Source organism: Schistocerca nitens, chromosome 5, assembly GCF_023898315.1.
Source record: "Schistocerca nitens isolate TAMUIC-IGC-003100 chromosome 5, iqSchNite1.1, whole genome shotgun sequence".
Classification (NCBI taxonomy): domain Eukaryota; kingdom Metazoa; phylum Arthropoda; class Insecta; order Orthoptera; family Acrididae; genus Schistocerca; species Schistocerca nitens.
In genome coordinates this window covers 861,358,983-861,374,558 of record NC_064618.1, presented here as the reverse complement: position 1 = coordinate 861,374,558, position 15,576 = coordinate 861,358,983, and the positions used below count along the sequence as shown (strand labels likewise).

Here is a 15,576-nt window from a genome sequence, read left to right as displayed (position 1 = left end):
GCTGATCTCATTTCTGCAACTCCTCATTACTTACTTATTTCTCCGGTTTGTACTTAATCCATAATCTGTATTCATTTGACTCTTCACTCCATTCAACATCTACTGTAAGTCTCCTTCACTTTCACTGATAATAGGAACGTCATCAGAGAATTTCACCATTGATATCCTTTCACACTGAATGTTAATCGCACTCTTCAACCGTTCTTTTTTTCTGAAATTGCTCGTTCGATGTTTGTTTAGGTTGAACTCTAGGGGGCGGAAGAATGTGCTCGTCTCTTACACTCTTTTTAATCTGAACACTTTGTTCTTGGTCTTCCCATCTTATTGTCCCGTCTTGGTTCTTACACGTATTGAATATTATTCGTCCTTCCCTACAGCTTAATCCTGTTCGAGTTTGAAGTATCTTGAACCATTGCCGAAAGCTTTTTCCAGGTCGACAGATCTACTGAACGTGTACTGATTTTTCTTAACTATTGCCTCGATTACCAGTCGCTACGTTAGAACTGCCTCTCTGATGCCATTACCTTTCCGAAATCAAACTGTTCGTCGTCTGATAAGAAATTCTCTTTTTTATTTTCCTTTCTTCTGTAAATTATTCTTGCCAACAACTTGGATGTATGAGCCAATAAACTGATTATGCTACAGTGCTCACACTTATCTGCCTTTGCTTTGATCGGGATGTTATTCCGAAAGTCTTGCGGAATGTCTCCAGATTCATAGATTCTACACACCAACTGAAAAAGTCGCTTGGTTTGCCACTTGACCCAGTGATCTTAGAAATTCCGAGGAAATGTACGTATCCCTTCTGCCTTATTTCATCGTAAAACTCTTCCAAATCTCTGTTAACCTCTGACCCTAATACTGGATCCATTATGTCTTCCATATAGACTTCCATTTCTTCCCCAGTCACGTCGTCAGATAAGTCTAACCCTTTGTTAGAAGCCTTCAATTTACTCTTTCCTCCTATCCGCTCTCTCCTCTGCGTCTGACAGTAAAATTGACGTTACACTCTTACAATTAGCGCTCTGCTTTCAATTTCATCGAAGTCCAAATAAGATGAAGTTGCACAACCACAAAGTTCTAAGTCCATTCACTGAGTGATAAATAAGTGGGCAAGTAGCCGCCATTGAAGACTGGTGATGGTGCTCGTCGTACCACGCAGCAGGACGTAAGCCCAGGAGTGGAGCTGCAGACACTGCAAATGAGCTCCATTTGGCTCTCCATTCGGCTCTACCGTCGTCAGACCAAGGAGCCCTCTAAATACACGGCAGCTGAACGATCTTGAGCTGGGTTCTAATTTCGCCACGTAAGAGGCACGGCAAAATGGATCGGCCGAACACCGCGTGTAGCCTCGGCGCGTAACGCCTGTGATCGGGCAACACCTCCGACTCGGTTCTACCGCATGGAGCCTTACGCTGCCGAGGATACTGCGTTGATGTGTTGCCAGTTTTGTTGTCAGTTTGGCAACATATGAACTTTTGTTCTATAAATGTCGCCTTCGACCAGTATAGTGGGCATTCTGATGGGCATTCTGGGTCGAAACCAGAAACGATTGCGCCATGCAAAGTGACTGAGTGAAAAATAAACACAAGTTAATAGCAAGTCAATCACTGATCTTCTTAAATGGAACAAGCGTTTTTTTTTTTTTTCGAGAAGAATTTATGATTTCAAGATGTAACACAATTGAGTTAAATCAAACCAAGCTGCAAGGTTATACTTCTTTCTTTTAACGTTCAACCCTGAGGTTTGCTTGCAGCAGAGCCCCATTCCTCTCTTCTGTCTGGCTTCCTCTTCATTTCCACGTATGTGTTGCATCCAACGTCATTCATGACCTGTAGCATGTATGATATCCTTGGTCGCCCCCGCCGACTCTTTCCCTCAATAACTGCTTCTGCTATTGTTCCAATTATGTTGTTGTGTCGTAGGATGTGCCCTACAAGTTTCTCTCTTCTTATCTGGATGTGCCACCACAGAGATCTGGTTTCCTGTACTCTTCTAAGCACGTCTTCATTTGTTACTTTGTCTCTCCAACTGATCTTCATCATCCTCCTATAGCACCATATCTCCAGGGCCTCTTCTCTCTTCCAATTGCCCGAGTTTCACATCCGTATAGGGCCACATTCCAACGAAACCTTTCATGATATGTTTCCTTATTTTCAGACTGTAGTTGTTGCTAGTGAGTAAGTTCCTTCTCCGATTAAATGCAATTTTGGCCTTTTGTATTCCGCTCGCAATTTCTTCCCGGCTTCTACCATCCCTTGTGATTTTGCTCCCCAGGCAAGTAAATTCCTCTATCACTTCCAGCTCCTCTCTTCCAATTCTCATTCTCAGAGGTTCATATTCTGCTCCTGTACTGCATACCATCACTTTACTCTTTTTCTTGTTTATTCTCATTCCATACTGATTGCATAGAATTTTTTCCATTGCTCTGAGGACTTCATCTAGATCTTCTTTTGTCTCCGTGACTATAGCAATATCATCTGCATAACGTAGCATGTCTATCTTTTGCCCATTAATTTTGATCCCCACCTCAGTAGTTTCTCGAACTTGGTCTATAGCTTCCTGGATGTAAGCATTGAATATAAGAGGAGAGAGAGCACATCCTTGTCTTACCCCTTTTCTAATATTTGCTCCTTGTTCCTGGTGACAGTTTCTAATCACTTCCACCTCCTTCTTATAAAAACTGAGTATCACACGGATGTCTTTGTTCTTTATTCCACTTTTCCTCAGCACTCTGAACATCTCTTGCCAGATAACGTTATCATAAGCCTTTTCCATGTCTACAATGGCAATATAAGTTGGTTTATTTTTCTGTAATTGCTTTTCGATAACGAGTCTCAGTGCCAGAATCGCCTCTCTTGTTCCCAATCCCCTTCTGAAGCCAAACTGATCTTTACTCAGCATATCCTCCACGTTCTCTTCAATTCTCTTCAGAACTGTTTTTATGAGAATATTTGATGCATGTGATATTAGGCTTAGAGTTCGGTACTGTTCACATTTTGTAGCTGCTGCCTTCCTTGGTACAGGAACAATGATACATTTCTGGAAGTCTGTCGGTAGCTCTCCTATGTTATAGATGGACCTAATAAGGTTATACAGGATTTAAAAAATATAATAATACACTACTGGCCATTAAAATAGCTACACCACTAAGATGACGTGCTACAGACGCGAAATTTAACCGACAGGAAGAAGATGCTGTGATATGCAAATGATTAGCTTTTCAGAGCATTCACACAAGGTTGGCGCAGGTGGCGACACCTACAACGTGCTGACATGAGGAAAGTTTCCAACCGATTTCTCATACACAAACAGCATTTGACCGGCGTTGCCTGGTGAGACGTTGTTGTGCTGCCTCGTGTAAGGAGGAGAAATGCGTACCATCACGTTTCCGACTTTGATAAAGGTCGGATTGTAGCCTATCGCGAATGCGGTTTACGTTTCGTGACATTGCTGCTCGCGTTGGTCGAGATCCAATGACTGTTAGCAGAATATGGAATCGGTGGGTTCAGGATGGTAATACGGAACGCCGTGCTAGATCCCAACGGCCTCGTATCACTAGCAGTCGAGATGACACGCCTCTTATCTGCATGGATGTAGCGGATCGTGCAGCCACGTCTCGATCCGTGAGTCAACAGATGGGGACGTTTGCAAGACAAAAACCATCTGCACGAACACGAACAGTTCGACGACGTTTACAGCAGCATGGACTATCAGCTCGGAGACCATAGCTGCGGTTACCGTTGACGCTGGATCACAGACAGGATCGCCTGTGATGGTGTACTCAACGACGAACCTGCGTGCACGAATGGCAAAACCTTATTTTTTCGGATGACTCCAGGTTCTGTTTACAGCATCACGATGCACGCATCCGTGTTTGGCGACATCGCGGTGGACGCACATTGGAAGCGAGTATTCGTCATCGCCATACTGGCGTATCACCCGGTGTGATGGTATGGGGTGCCATTGGTTACACATCTCGGTCACCTCTTGTTCGCATTGACGGTACTTTGACCAGTGGACGTTACATTTCAGATGTGTTACGACCCGTGGCTCTACCCCCGGGTTCCCGGGTTCGATTCCCGGCGGGGTCAGGGATTTTCTCTGCCTCGTGATGGCTGGGTGTTGTGTGCTGTCCTTAGGTTAGTTAGGTTTAAGTAGTTCTAAGTTCTAGGGGACTGATGACCATAGATGTTAAGTCCCATAGTGCTCAGAGCCATTTGAACCCGTGGCTCTACCCTTCATTCGATTCCTGCGAAACCGCACATTTGAGCAGGATAATGCACGACCGCATGTTGCAGGTCCTGTACGGGCCTTTCTGGATACAGAAAATGTTCGACTGCTGCCCTGGCCAGCACATCCTCCAGATCTCTCACCAATTGAAAACGTCTGGTCAATGGCGGCCGAGCAACTGGCTCGTCACAATACGCCAGTCACTAGTCTCGATGAACTGTGGTATCGTGTTGAAGCTGCATGGGCAGCTGTACCTGTACACGCCATCCAAGCTCTGTTTGACTCATGGCCCAGGCGTATAGAGGCCGTTATTACGGCCAGAGGTGGTTGTTCTGGGTACTGATTTCTCAGGATCTATGCACCCAAATTGCGTGAAAATGTAATCACATGTCAGTTCTAGTATCACATATTTGTCCAATGAATACCAGTTTATCATCTGCGTTTCTTCTTGGTGTAGCAATTTTAATGGCCACTAGTGTATAAGGTGCAATCGATGTAGTAATATGAACATGTTTTATTGTGTACTGTACTGGCAACTAACAAAAGACTTATTTTCTTTACAAAAAGATAGGCTATTAAGGTAGTTGACCTATTTTGTTTTTTACTTTTCTTGTAAGATACATTAATACATACAACTACCTAAAAACGAGAGCTAATCGGTACATTTTAGAAACATCCTAACATTTCACTTTCCAAAGCTGGTAGAACACTATAGTGGGTAGCGTGCATAGCTCAGTGATCGGTGTTCTCGACGTGTGGGCGTGGTGTTCCAGCAGTGGAGGACGACGTGCTGGACGAGAACTCGCGGCCGCGGGACGGCCGGCGCGGCCCCAAGAGGCCGCGCACCATCCTGACGTCGGCGCAGCGCCGCCAGTTCAAGGCCAGCTTCGAGATCAGCCCCAAGCCCTGCAGGAAGGTCAGTAGCAGCACCAGCAGCAGCAGCCAGCCCGCGCTCCGCCCGACAGCGCGCGCCGCCCTCTGCTTGCTGGCGCAGCTCGCCTCTAGTCCGATCTGAATCAGTTGGCGTCGGACGTTTCAAGATACAAAGCTTCGACATTGTCGCGACCAAAAAAAGTAAAAAAAAATCACCTATGTATGGTACACAGGGTGTTCGGAAATTCCACTTACAAACTTATATATAGCATTTGTAGAGGGGAGTACGTGCACAATATTTTGAATACGAACCCATGTTCGGTAACGTACCGTTTCCGTCTACGGCGGTTTTAAACACAGATGTTTGACTGATCCACTTCTGCTTGAGGGACTGAATCAGGCGTGACACAATACAATTGTTAGGTAACAATTCGGAAGGAAACATTACGAAACATTCATTTATCACTAAGCATATTTGCTTATATTAACACTTAAACATTACGTGTTTACATTATTCCAAAACAAGAAAAATCCAGCATAATGTAGATACAGAACCGCACTGATGCAGTACAACAATGCCTCGATGTGGTTCAAAAATGGTTCAAATGGCTCTGAGCACTATGGGACTTAACTTCTGAGGTCTTAGAACTACTTAAACCTAACTCACCTAAGGACATCACACACATCGATTCCCGAGGCAGGATTCGAACCTGCGACCGTAGTGGTCGCGCGGTTCCAGACTGTAGCGCCTAGAACCGCTCGGCCACTCCGCCCGGTGCCTCGGTGTGGCGACTGCCGGCTTCGTTACAGACACTGTACCTACGATGCATGTTTTGGCACAAACTCTCAATCCGACCTGCCGTCCCTTGAGTTTCTAGTGCAGCGGCCAGAACTTGTGTCGGCTACTGTGGGAGTCAGCACCCACACAAACTAGGAAGGAGAGAAATTGCGCTGGCCGGTGGCAGGAGTCCAAAATGATCTGTACATTAAACTTCACATTAATAGAACTCTCTATATCTAAAAAGAAAAGAAACGTAACTTACTTCTCGTTATGAAGTGGCTTGATGTGCTTGCTGTGCCTCCAACGTGCAATTACTTTGCTCTCTATTACTATTCGCAGAACGCTGGCTAACTATTATCTTTCTACGAGGGTTGCCCAGAAAGTAATGCACCACATTTTTTTTCTCAGTCGAAAACAATTCTACGAATATGAAACGTTACGTATGTATTATTTCAAGTCTCCTGAGTGAGCGCGCCAAAGTTTCCTTCACTTCCGACAGATAGCGTAGATGGAGGACAGTTTCAAAATGGCGTCTGTAAGTGATGTACGTTAGAAACAAAGACCGTCCTTGAATTTCTAACAGCAGGGAAACAAACTTTTGTATCCCGCCTACCAGGCGCGTGGGTGTGCTCCTGTAAACTGAAGGGTAGGCCGGATGTAGGAAGCTGGGAGGAGCAGGTGAGGTAGAACTCTCGGTACTGCAGTGTGAATTTAAGTCACCTTTACTTTAGCAAGAAGATGAATAGATTTTGCACTGAGGAGCACGTAGGTGCCTAACCGGATGTCTCAAGCTCACAGAAGTCACACAGGCAAAACCTGTGCTGGCTCGCCCACTACGAAATGGAAACAATGTTGCTTGGTCGCTTACTCGGAATCAAATGGGCTGAATCTGGAGCGGCGCTCGTAGAGCTGCACAGCGCCGGCTAGAGGGCGCTGTCGTCGGTGTCGTAGTGACAACCTACGAACTTGCACCTACGTCGTGCCATCGTAGCTATCGATACCACAGAAACTGTGGGGAATATTCACGAACGCTTATGCAAAGTGTATGATGCATCTGCTGTCGACAGAAGTATAGTTAGTAGCTGACCACGGAGGACGAGGTCATCAGAAGGCGGTTCGGCGGAGCTCCACGATTTGCAGCGGTCGGGGAGCCCATCCACGGCTGTCACACCTGACATATTGCAGCGAGATGATGTCTGGGCCATTAAAGGATGCCATTCGTGGATGACATTTTGAGTACGATGAGAAGGTGATTCACACAGTGAAGCACTGGCTCTGCTTCGAGGACACGCATTGGTACTCACAGGGCACACTCGTCCTTGTTTCACGCTGGAGGAAGGCCGTAGGACAGGATGGAGATTACGTGGAAAAATAGGATGTCTACATAAAATTCTTCCGTATGTGTGATTCTCATTATGTTCAGTAAAAAATGGTTGAAGAAATAAATGTGGTGCATTACTTTCTGGGCAACACTTATATTACTCAGTACTGATGCTCTCGAAGCCACTGACCAAACTGGGGCCGGCCAACTTTTTTTTTTTTTCCTTTATTGAATTTCAATTCCCCCCGAAGGGGGCTGGCTGGCAGCAGCTTAGTATGCCGCTCTTCAGCCTACAGACTTTGTTAGAAAGATGAAGAGAATAAATAATAAAAACAGGCGATAACATCGGAGACTTAAAGAGTAACATGGCGAAAAGAAATCGTGGAACTTAAAACAAAGAACAGAGGGATGATGACGCTAAGAAAATACATACAAAGCAGACAGGTAAAACAATTAAAAAAACACGGCGACAGTCTGGTTTCTGTCGCAAAAGACATAAAATTCACACCCAGCAACAGCATGGTTTCTGTTCGCAACACGAGAAAGACGAACAACACTGAACAGTCACTGAAACACTGCACTAAAAAGTTGTCAAATGTGACAGACCACAGCCGAGAGCAGGTGGGGGGAAACTGGACAGATGATGGGAAAATAAAAAAGGGGGGAGCCGGGAAAGGAGCTGATGGAGGAGGAGGACCCATAAGAGGGGTGGGGGGGCGCTGGGCAGACGCGACAGGGAGTGGGGTAGGCAGAGGAGGGGAATACAAAAGGACTCGGGGGGGGGGGGGCAAGGGAGGTAGGGAGAGGTGTAGTGGGGTGAAAACAGGACGGAAGGGGGGGCCGGCCAACGAAGGACGGCTGGTTAAATCAGCGTTGATAGCGGGCGCTGAACTCTGTCTTCCTGGAGGTGTGGCGCTGTCCGCTCTTTCCATTGGCGCTAGGGCCAGTCACCGCGTTCTTCATGCCGTTTCGTGGCGGTGCGCTGATCGCTGAACAGTGGATGCTTCATAACTGCACAGAACTCGTGCCGGCAGATCCTCCTCTGTCTCTAAAGAAGGCTATAAATTGAACTTTGCATACGACCTCACGAGAAATAGTCCATAGGAGTTAAATCCGGCGATCACGGCGGCCACACGGTCGCACCATGACCTATGCATCTTTCACTGTATCGTCCGTTGAGATGTCTCCGAACCTCACATGGTAAGTTAGGTGGTGCACTATCATGCTGAAACCACATTTCCTGACGGACACTCCGTCGCACAGCTTCCAAGAATGGGTCCAATACGTTTTGTAGGAAGATCAAGTATGCAGGACCAGCTAGCTTGAATGGAAGGAGGTATCGCCCGACTAGATAACCGTCCAGAATACCTGCCCACGCTTTAGTACAAAACCGGTGCTGAAATCCCTGAACATGCGTGGTGCGAGGGTTTCGTCTGCTCAGACGTGGCTGTTTCGAGAATCCAGAAGACAGTCCCTACTGAATTCACATTCATCTGTGAACAGAACTTCACGTGGAAACAGGGATCTGCCGACGCATCAGTGCAGCAACCTCGTGCAGTAGGCAACACGTTGTGGAAAATATGGTGAACGCATAGCGAGTACCCTTTATAATTGGTACGGATGTAATTGTTGTTCACGCAGAACGTCCCAGATGATACTGTGACTAACATCCATTTCACACGCAGTTGTTCGAATACTCGTTGACGGATTCTCTTCAACGCGATGCAGTGCATCTTCTTCAAATTCGGACGTGCGTCGTTGCCGTGGAACACCGCAGTCCTGCCTCCTCACGGCCACGGTACCTGATTCCCGGTGCCACTGCGTAACTTGGGAAAAAAGTTTTTGCGATGGCGTGCTACGTTGAGGAAAACGTTCGTCGTACGACCCTCCCATTACTTCGAGAGCTTCGCCATATACCCAAGGAGCATGTCTGTATACTCCGAAACCGTGCACCGAATCCTGTTTACTGTATCGCAGGAGCACAGTCATTCAATCCTTTCCCTGAGCATACGTGGACGTGTTACACATCTGAATTCAAACCGTCGTAGAACGGAAACGGTATGTTTCGGGACATGAGTTCCTGATCAAAATATTAAATACTCAGTCCCCTCTACAAGCCCTATCAGTCTGTAACAGGAATTTCTGAATACCTTGTAGATCTCTGTAGTCTCTTTAGACATAGACAAATACGTCGTCCATAATGGACTGCCATACAGGGTTGCGACAGATCGGCTAAAGTAAAAACTATTGTTACACTGTTTCAGTCATTTTTATTTTCATTTTTAACTGCACTACGCGGTTTCGATGGTCACGCCATTCTCATAAGATGAATTACGATACTTTTACATCGTTCAGTTTGCTTGTGATACACATGTATTGGGCAGACAGTGCTGTGGCTGGTAGGGGGGGCTGCGTGTCATCTTTAACTGGTCAAGAATCGTTAGCGTTATTTACAGCACTCGAAGGCTAAACTGGTCTTGACGGAACGAAATTTGGCAATATCAGCTGTGACCTGCAGTAGCGTCTTCTGCGGATTTTTTGCGAATTGGTGTCACAAACCGACGGGGAAGTAGTGCCTCCTTGGGAAATATGTGAACTGGCGCAGAAAAAAAATGAATTTGGTGACCATGGGTGGGGGCGGACGGATCTGTAACGCAATTCGAGGTCTAGTTTAGGTTGCAAGGTTACTGTCTGGTTGCTCACGCGCAACAATCCGATTTAAAACGGCGTTTTCAAAAAACTGTTGGGGTATTTTCAGAATGTCCTGATTACCGAGTCGGCGCTTAGGCAGGGACCTGCGAGTGCAGCTTACATTTTACAGAACATTCTGCACAGCTATATTTCACTATGCCAACGCGTATTCTCATACACTCGACGTCATGATGATATATATAAGCACAATTTTTTCTCCGGTTCCGCCATCTTGCGCGGTCAGTCAACATCTATAATTGCCAACTGCTGCCCCATACTTCGTGTATTTCGTTAAAATTTCATATTCAGCGCACTGTATGGAAATTTTTATGATTTACATCAGCAGATGTACTTCATATCTACATTTGAGTACCTTACATACGATGGTAAAATATGCCAATCTCTTTTAATCAGCTCTGGACCTATTCTTAAGTCCACCCACTCGCCTACAAGGAAGCTCTACCTTATTACACCTGAGCTAATATATTTGCTGTGAGGTGCACGCTTTACGATGTAACAATTCTTTTATTTTATGTGACGTTTGGCAAAAAAGTGCCATATATCCATAAATATTACAAATACAATACGTTTGAAATAGTCGTCACAAATATGCTATTAAACATTCATTTCTGTAGAGCTACATATTACAGATACAAGCCGTACTGCAGTTTGAGAAGTCATGCATTTAAATGCTGTCTTTTATATCTGGATGGAGTTGCCATAAAAGATGCTGAGAAACACATAAGGGACATTGACGCAAGCTTTTCTCAGATCTTCCATAAAAAATGGAACAAGCGAAGAAGTTGTGGCCCAGATCAGCATAGGAGGTGCCGGCCGGAGTGACCGTGCGGTTCTAGGCGCTACAGTCTGGAGCCGCGAGACAGCTACGGTCGCAGGTTCGAATCCTGCATCGGGCATGGATGTGTGTGATGTCCCTAGGTTAGTTAGGTTTAAGTAGTTCTAAGTTCTAGGGGACTGATGACCTCAGAAGTTGAGTCCCATAGTGCTCAGAGCCATTTGAACCATTTGAAGCATAGGAGGTATATTACCACAGTGACAATAAGGAGAACTCAAAATTCCTATTCTTGCAAATCTTACATTTCGAAGGTGTTAACTGTCGCAAAGACACTGAACATATGACAGGAGTTGCTTCAAATATATAGAGATACATTTATGTTATAGGTTCTTAGTTCTGCATAACAGTGCAGTAACAAAAAAATTAAAAAAAAGAATGGACGTGTGATGAAAATCGGTAATTTGGAACTGTACCTTTGGAAGGTTTAGGGCAACGGCCTTGCCGCAGTGGTCACACCGGTTCCCGTGAGATCACCGAAGTTAAGCGCTGTCGGGCGTGGTCGGCACTTGGATGGGTGACCATCCAGGCCGGCAATCGCTGTTGCCATTTTTCGGGGTGCACTCAGCCTCGTGATGCTAATTGAGGAACTACTCGACCGAATAGTAGCAGCTTCGGTTAAGAATACCATCGTAACGACCGGGGGAGTGGTGTCCTGACCCCACGCCCCTCCTATCCGCATCCTCCACTGAGGATGACACGGCGGTCGGATGGTCCCGGTGGGCCACTCGTGGCCTGAAGACGGACTACATTTGGAAGGTTTATATTATTGGAGCACTTACTTAGTCTTTTAACGAACATTATTTCCTGAAAATTACTAACAGAAATGGTCTATATAACTATCGTTTACACTTTACTGGTGTCACATTAGAAGGTCTGTATTTGAAAAACGTTTATAGAAATTGATTGATTTTGGATTAAATTTTTTCAGTTAATAGTTTCTGTGTAATGTCCTTGTTGCGTATGAATGTTTCAAGTTCTTCATACACTTCTGTCTCATAGTTTTATTGTAATTTTTGCAGCATTCTTACGTTACTTTTTTATGTTTTCGAATTTATATCCTGTGTCTTCCGTATGTAGTGCTGCTGCTGATCTATCAGGTGTGTTGTATCGAAAAGCATAGATATGCCCTTCGAACTTGACTTCGAAATTACGTCCACTTTGGCCTGTATAGTCAACACGACATTCAGTTCAAGCCGTTTTGCAAATACCAGCGTTTGGGTAAACGTCTGATGACGAAATGAAGGCATGACCATTGAAACAAGTAGTGATGTAAAAATAAGAATGAAAATAGCTGAAGCAGTGTATCAACACTTTTATGGCTTCTTGGAACGTCAAAAATCTGCCCTTAGTCTTACTTAGGACCAGAGAAGTGGGTGGCAGGCACGACGCTCTGCGCAGCAAAATGATAACACAGTGTGAGCCGACGGTGCCACCAGCTTCACCCCCAGGGAGTGACGGGGCTGGTGGAGGAGGCAGTGGGGACAGCTATCCCTACTGAGAAATCATTTAGTTTCCGAATATGAAAAGGCGCCTGTAACCGACTTTTTATGACCTAAATTCCCTGAAAAATTATCACTAAAATTACTTGAAAAATGGATAAAATGGCGTAAAAATGATATAAAACATACGTAATGTAGGTTAATAAATGAACTAAACTACTGAAAAAATTGATACGAGGCTGGAACTTAAATTACAAAAAGTATAATGGATTCAGAATCTCATTCTTTAAAAATGTGCAAAAATGTTGTACAATCACCTTAGAACAACTGTAGTGTATGACAATCAGCATGCAGAGGTTCTCAAAAGTGAGAGAACGGCTGTTGCCAGACAACACGTGCTTGTAGTTAGAAAATCTATCAACATGTGCGGAAACAACTGGAGCGTGGACTTTGATATTTTCCTTCAGTTTCAAAAACTAATCTAAGACATCGACACATGACAATCGTTATCTCACAAATGGGCATCGCGTTTGGTACCATATCGATACAGAGTATCGTTTTTTTCTTTCAATGCCCGGTACAAGTTAACGGCAGTAAGTGACGCGACAATGATACAAATCAGACGAACCTTCAGTTTATTTTCAACATGTACGAAAATATTCTTGAGCAACATTGTTGCATTCTTGCTAGAGGCAAGTGCGTTGTTCGTTCTTGCCAATATTAAAAGAATGAATTATTGTGTAATAAAGCTTATGATTGTATCCACAGTTCTTCAGTGGTGAAGATATTAACAAGGGAACATCCCCATCGCACTCCCTTCAGATTTAGTTATAAGTTGGCATAGTAGATAGGCCTTGAAAAACTGAACACAGGTCAGTCGAGAAAACAGGAAGAAGGTGTGCGGAACTATGAAAAAAATAAGCAAAATATACAAACTGAGTAGTCCATGCGCAAGATAGGCAACATCAAGGGCAGTATGAGATCAGGAGCGCCGTGGTCCCGTGGTTAGCGTGAGCAGCTGCTGAACGAAAGGTCTTTGGTTCAAGTCTTCCCTCGAGTGAAAAGTTTAGTTTTTTATTTTCAGACAATTATCAAAGTTCAGGCACACACACATAATCAACTTCGCTCTCCAAAATTCCAGGACATGTTCAGATTTGCTTGGACATATGCAGGATTTGACGGTCTACACACGCAAAAATTTGAAAACGTTAAAAACATATGTTTTAACAGAGCACAGGGAAAACTGTGCTACTGTGAAACTGTTGAATTCATTTGTTGCAGTTTATGTGACAAATTCTTATGTTTTAATCACTTTTTTGGGAGTGATTATCACATCCACAAGAAAACCTAAATCGGGCAAGGTAGAAGAATCTTTTTACCCATTCGCCAAATGTACAAGTTAGGTGGGTCGACAACATATTCCTGTCATGTGACGCACATGCCGTCACCAGTGTCGTATAGAATATATCGGACGTGTTTTCCTGTGGAGGAATCGGTTGACCTATGACTTTGCGATCAAATGTTTTCGGTTCCCATTGCATAGGCACGTCCTTTCGGCTACTAATCGCACGGTTTTGCGGTGCGGTCGCAAAACAGACACTAAATTTATTACAGTGAACAGAGACGTCAATGAAGGAACGGACAGATCATAACTTTGCGAAAATAAAGAAAGTAAAATTTTTACTCGAGGTAAGTAAGACTTGAAGCAAGAACCTCTCGTTCCACAACTGCTCACGTTAACCACGGGACCACGGCGCTCATAACTCATATTTTCCTTGATGCTGCCTATGTTGCGGAGGGACTACTCAGTTTGTATATTTTGCTTTTTTTTTTTTTTTTTTTTTGTAGTTCCACACAACTTCTTCCTGTTTTCTCGATTGATCTGTGTTCAGTTTTTCAAGGCCTATCCACTGTGCCAACTTGTAACTAAATCTGAGGGGGGTGCGATGGGGAGGTTCCCTTGTAAGGAATTTCGGTCTCCGTCCCAAATTAATAAAAACGATAAATTTAGCCCTAAGAAACACCAAATCTCAACTAAATTCCAGAGGAGAAATGTCCGAGCCATTTACGATTAATACAGGATTGAAACAAGGAGATGGTTTATCGCCATTGCTTTTCACCTGCGCTCTGGAGTGCGTGATGAGCGAATGGTACGAGAAAAAGTCCTAAGAACATAAGAATTGGAACCAAGAAAGATCAAATAAACTTAAATTGCTTGGGAGTCGCAGATGACTTAGCGTTAATAGCTAATAACATACCAGAAGCCAGAAATCAAATAACATCCCTACAAAATATAGCACAGAAAATAGGACTATAGATACCGTTCGAAAAGACTGAGAGAATGCTAGCAGATCCACTAGTAATCAACCACAAAACAATAAATAATAGGAAACCAAAAATTGCGAAATAATTTAAATACCTGGGAGAAGTTATAATATCCAACTTGAAAGAGAAACATACATGGCAACAAAGAACTAACGACATGATGAAAACTCAAAAATTAACATGGTCTACATAGAATAAAAATTTTCTATCGATCAAAATCAAATTGAAACAGTACCAGACGGTACTTCAACCACAGGTGACACAGGGGGGGGGGGGGGGGGGGGGGGAATTCTCTTCAGAGTCACCCAGAAAAATAGAATCCACAAAATCATAAAAGTAAAATGAAGAATAGCTAGAACATACATAAATAAGAAGTATAAAAAAATGGATAGTGGCAAATTAAATGGTCACAGTATGATGACACCAGAAGCCAGATTACCAAGAAAAGTCAGAGAGTAACTTTGGAACGTGCAGAAATAAGTAGGATGGATAAAGGAATTCAGGGACGATATGAAAGAGCTAGAATTAACTCTGGACGATTTGCAAAACAAAACAGAAAATTCAAAGAAACTGAGAAACATAAACATAAGATTTAAAACGAAAATAGACAAACGACAAACACCAAAAGGGTATTTACGTATGAGGAACGACAAAACAGATCGAAACGAATAAAAATATAGTGGACAATTTGGAAAGAAAACGAATTAAAGGAGTTGACCAGAAAATGACTGACTAAAATTGTGCAATGAGGCCATAAAAGCTGGGTAAGAAGAAACTGACCTAAAAGTTAAACATATAAAAAATGAAGTACTGTCTTAAAATAAAATCATTCTTGAAAACTGAAATACAGTTCAGTACCTAACCGAAGAAAAATGCGAAATTAAATTTACACTTATATAGCCGGAATATTGGGGATTTGAGTACTTGTGAACAATGCGTAGCTCACAAGGAAATAACGATTACATGTCAACAGGCTCCGGGAATTACTAATAAGGAACAATAAAAGAAAATCAATATTCCGATGGACCGAGTTATGAAACTGCTACATGTGTACGCG

General features: G+C 43.8%; 1 protein-coding gene across 1 annotated transcript in view; it reads left to right on the top strand.

The window, feature by feature from the left end:
* LOC126260765 (LIM homeobox transcription factor 1-beta) overlaps nt 1-15,576 on the top strand; it is a 197,512-nt gene that overhangs the window by 145,075 nt on the left and 36,861 nt on the right. Inside the window, exon 6 of the mRNA XM_049958104.1 lies at nt 5,007-5,149. Within this exon, the coding sequence (XP_049814061.1) occupies nt 5,007-5,149 (143 nt within the window). The remainder of the gene's footprint in view (nt 1-5,006; nt 5,150-15,576) is intronic.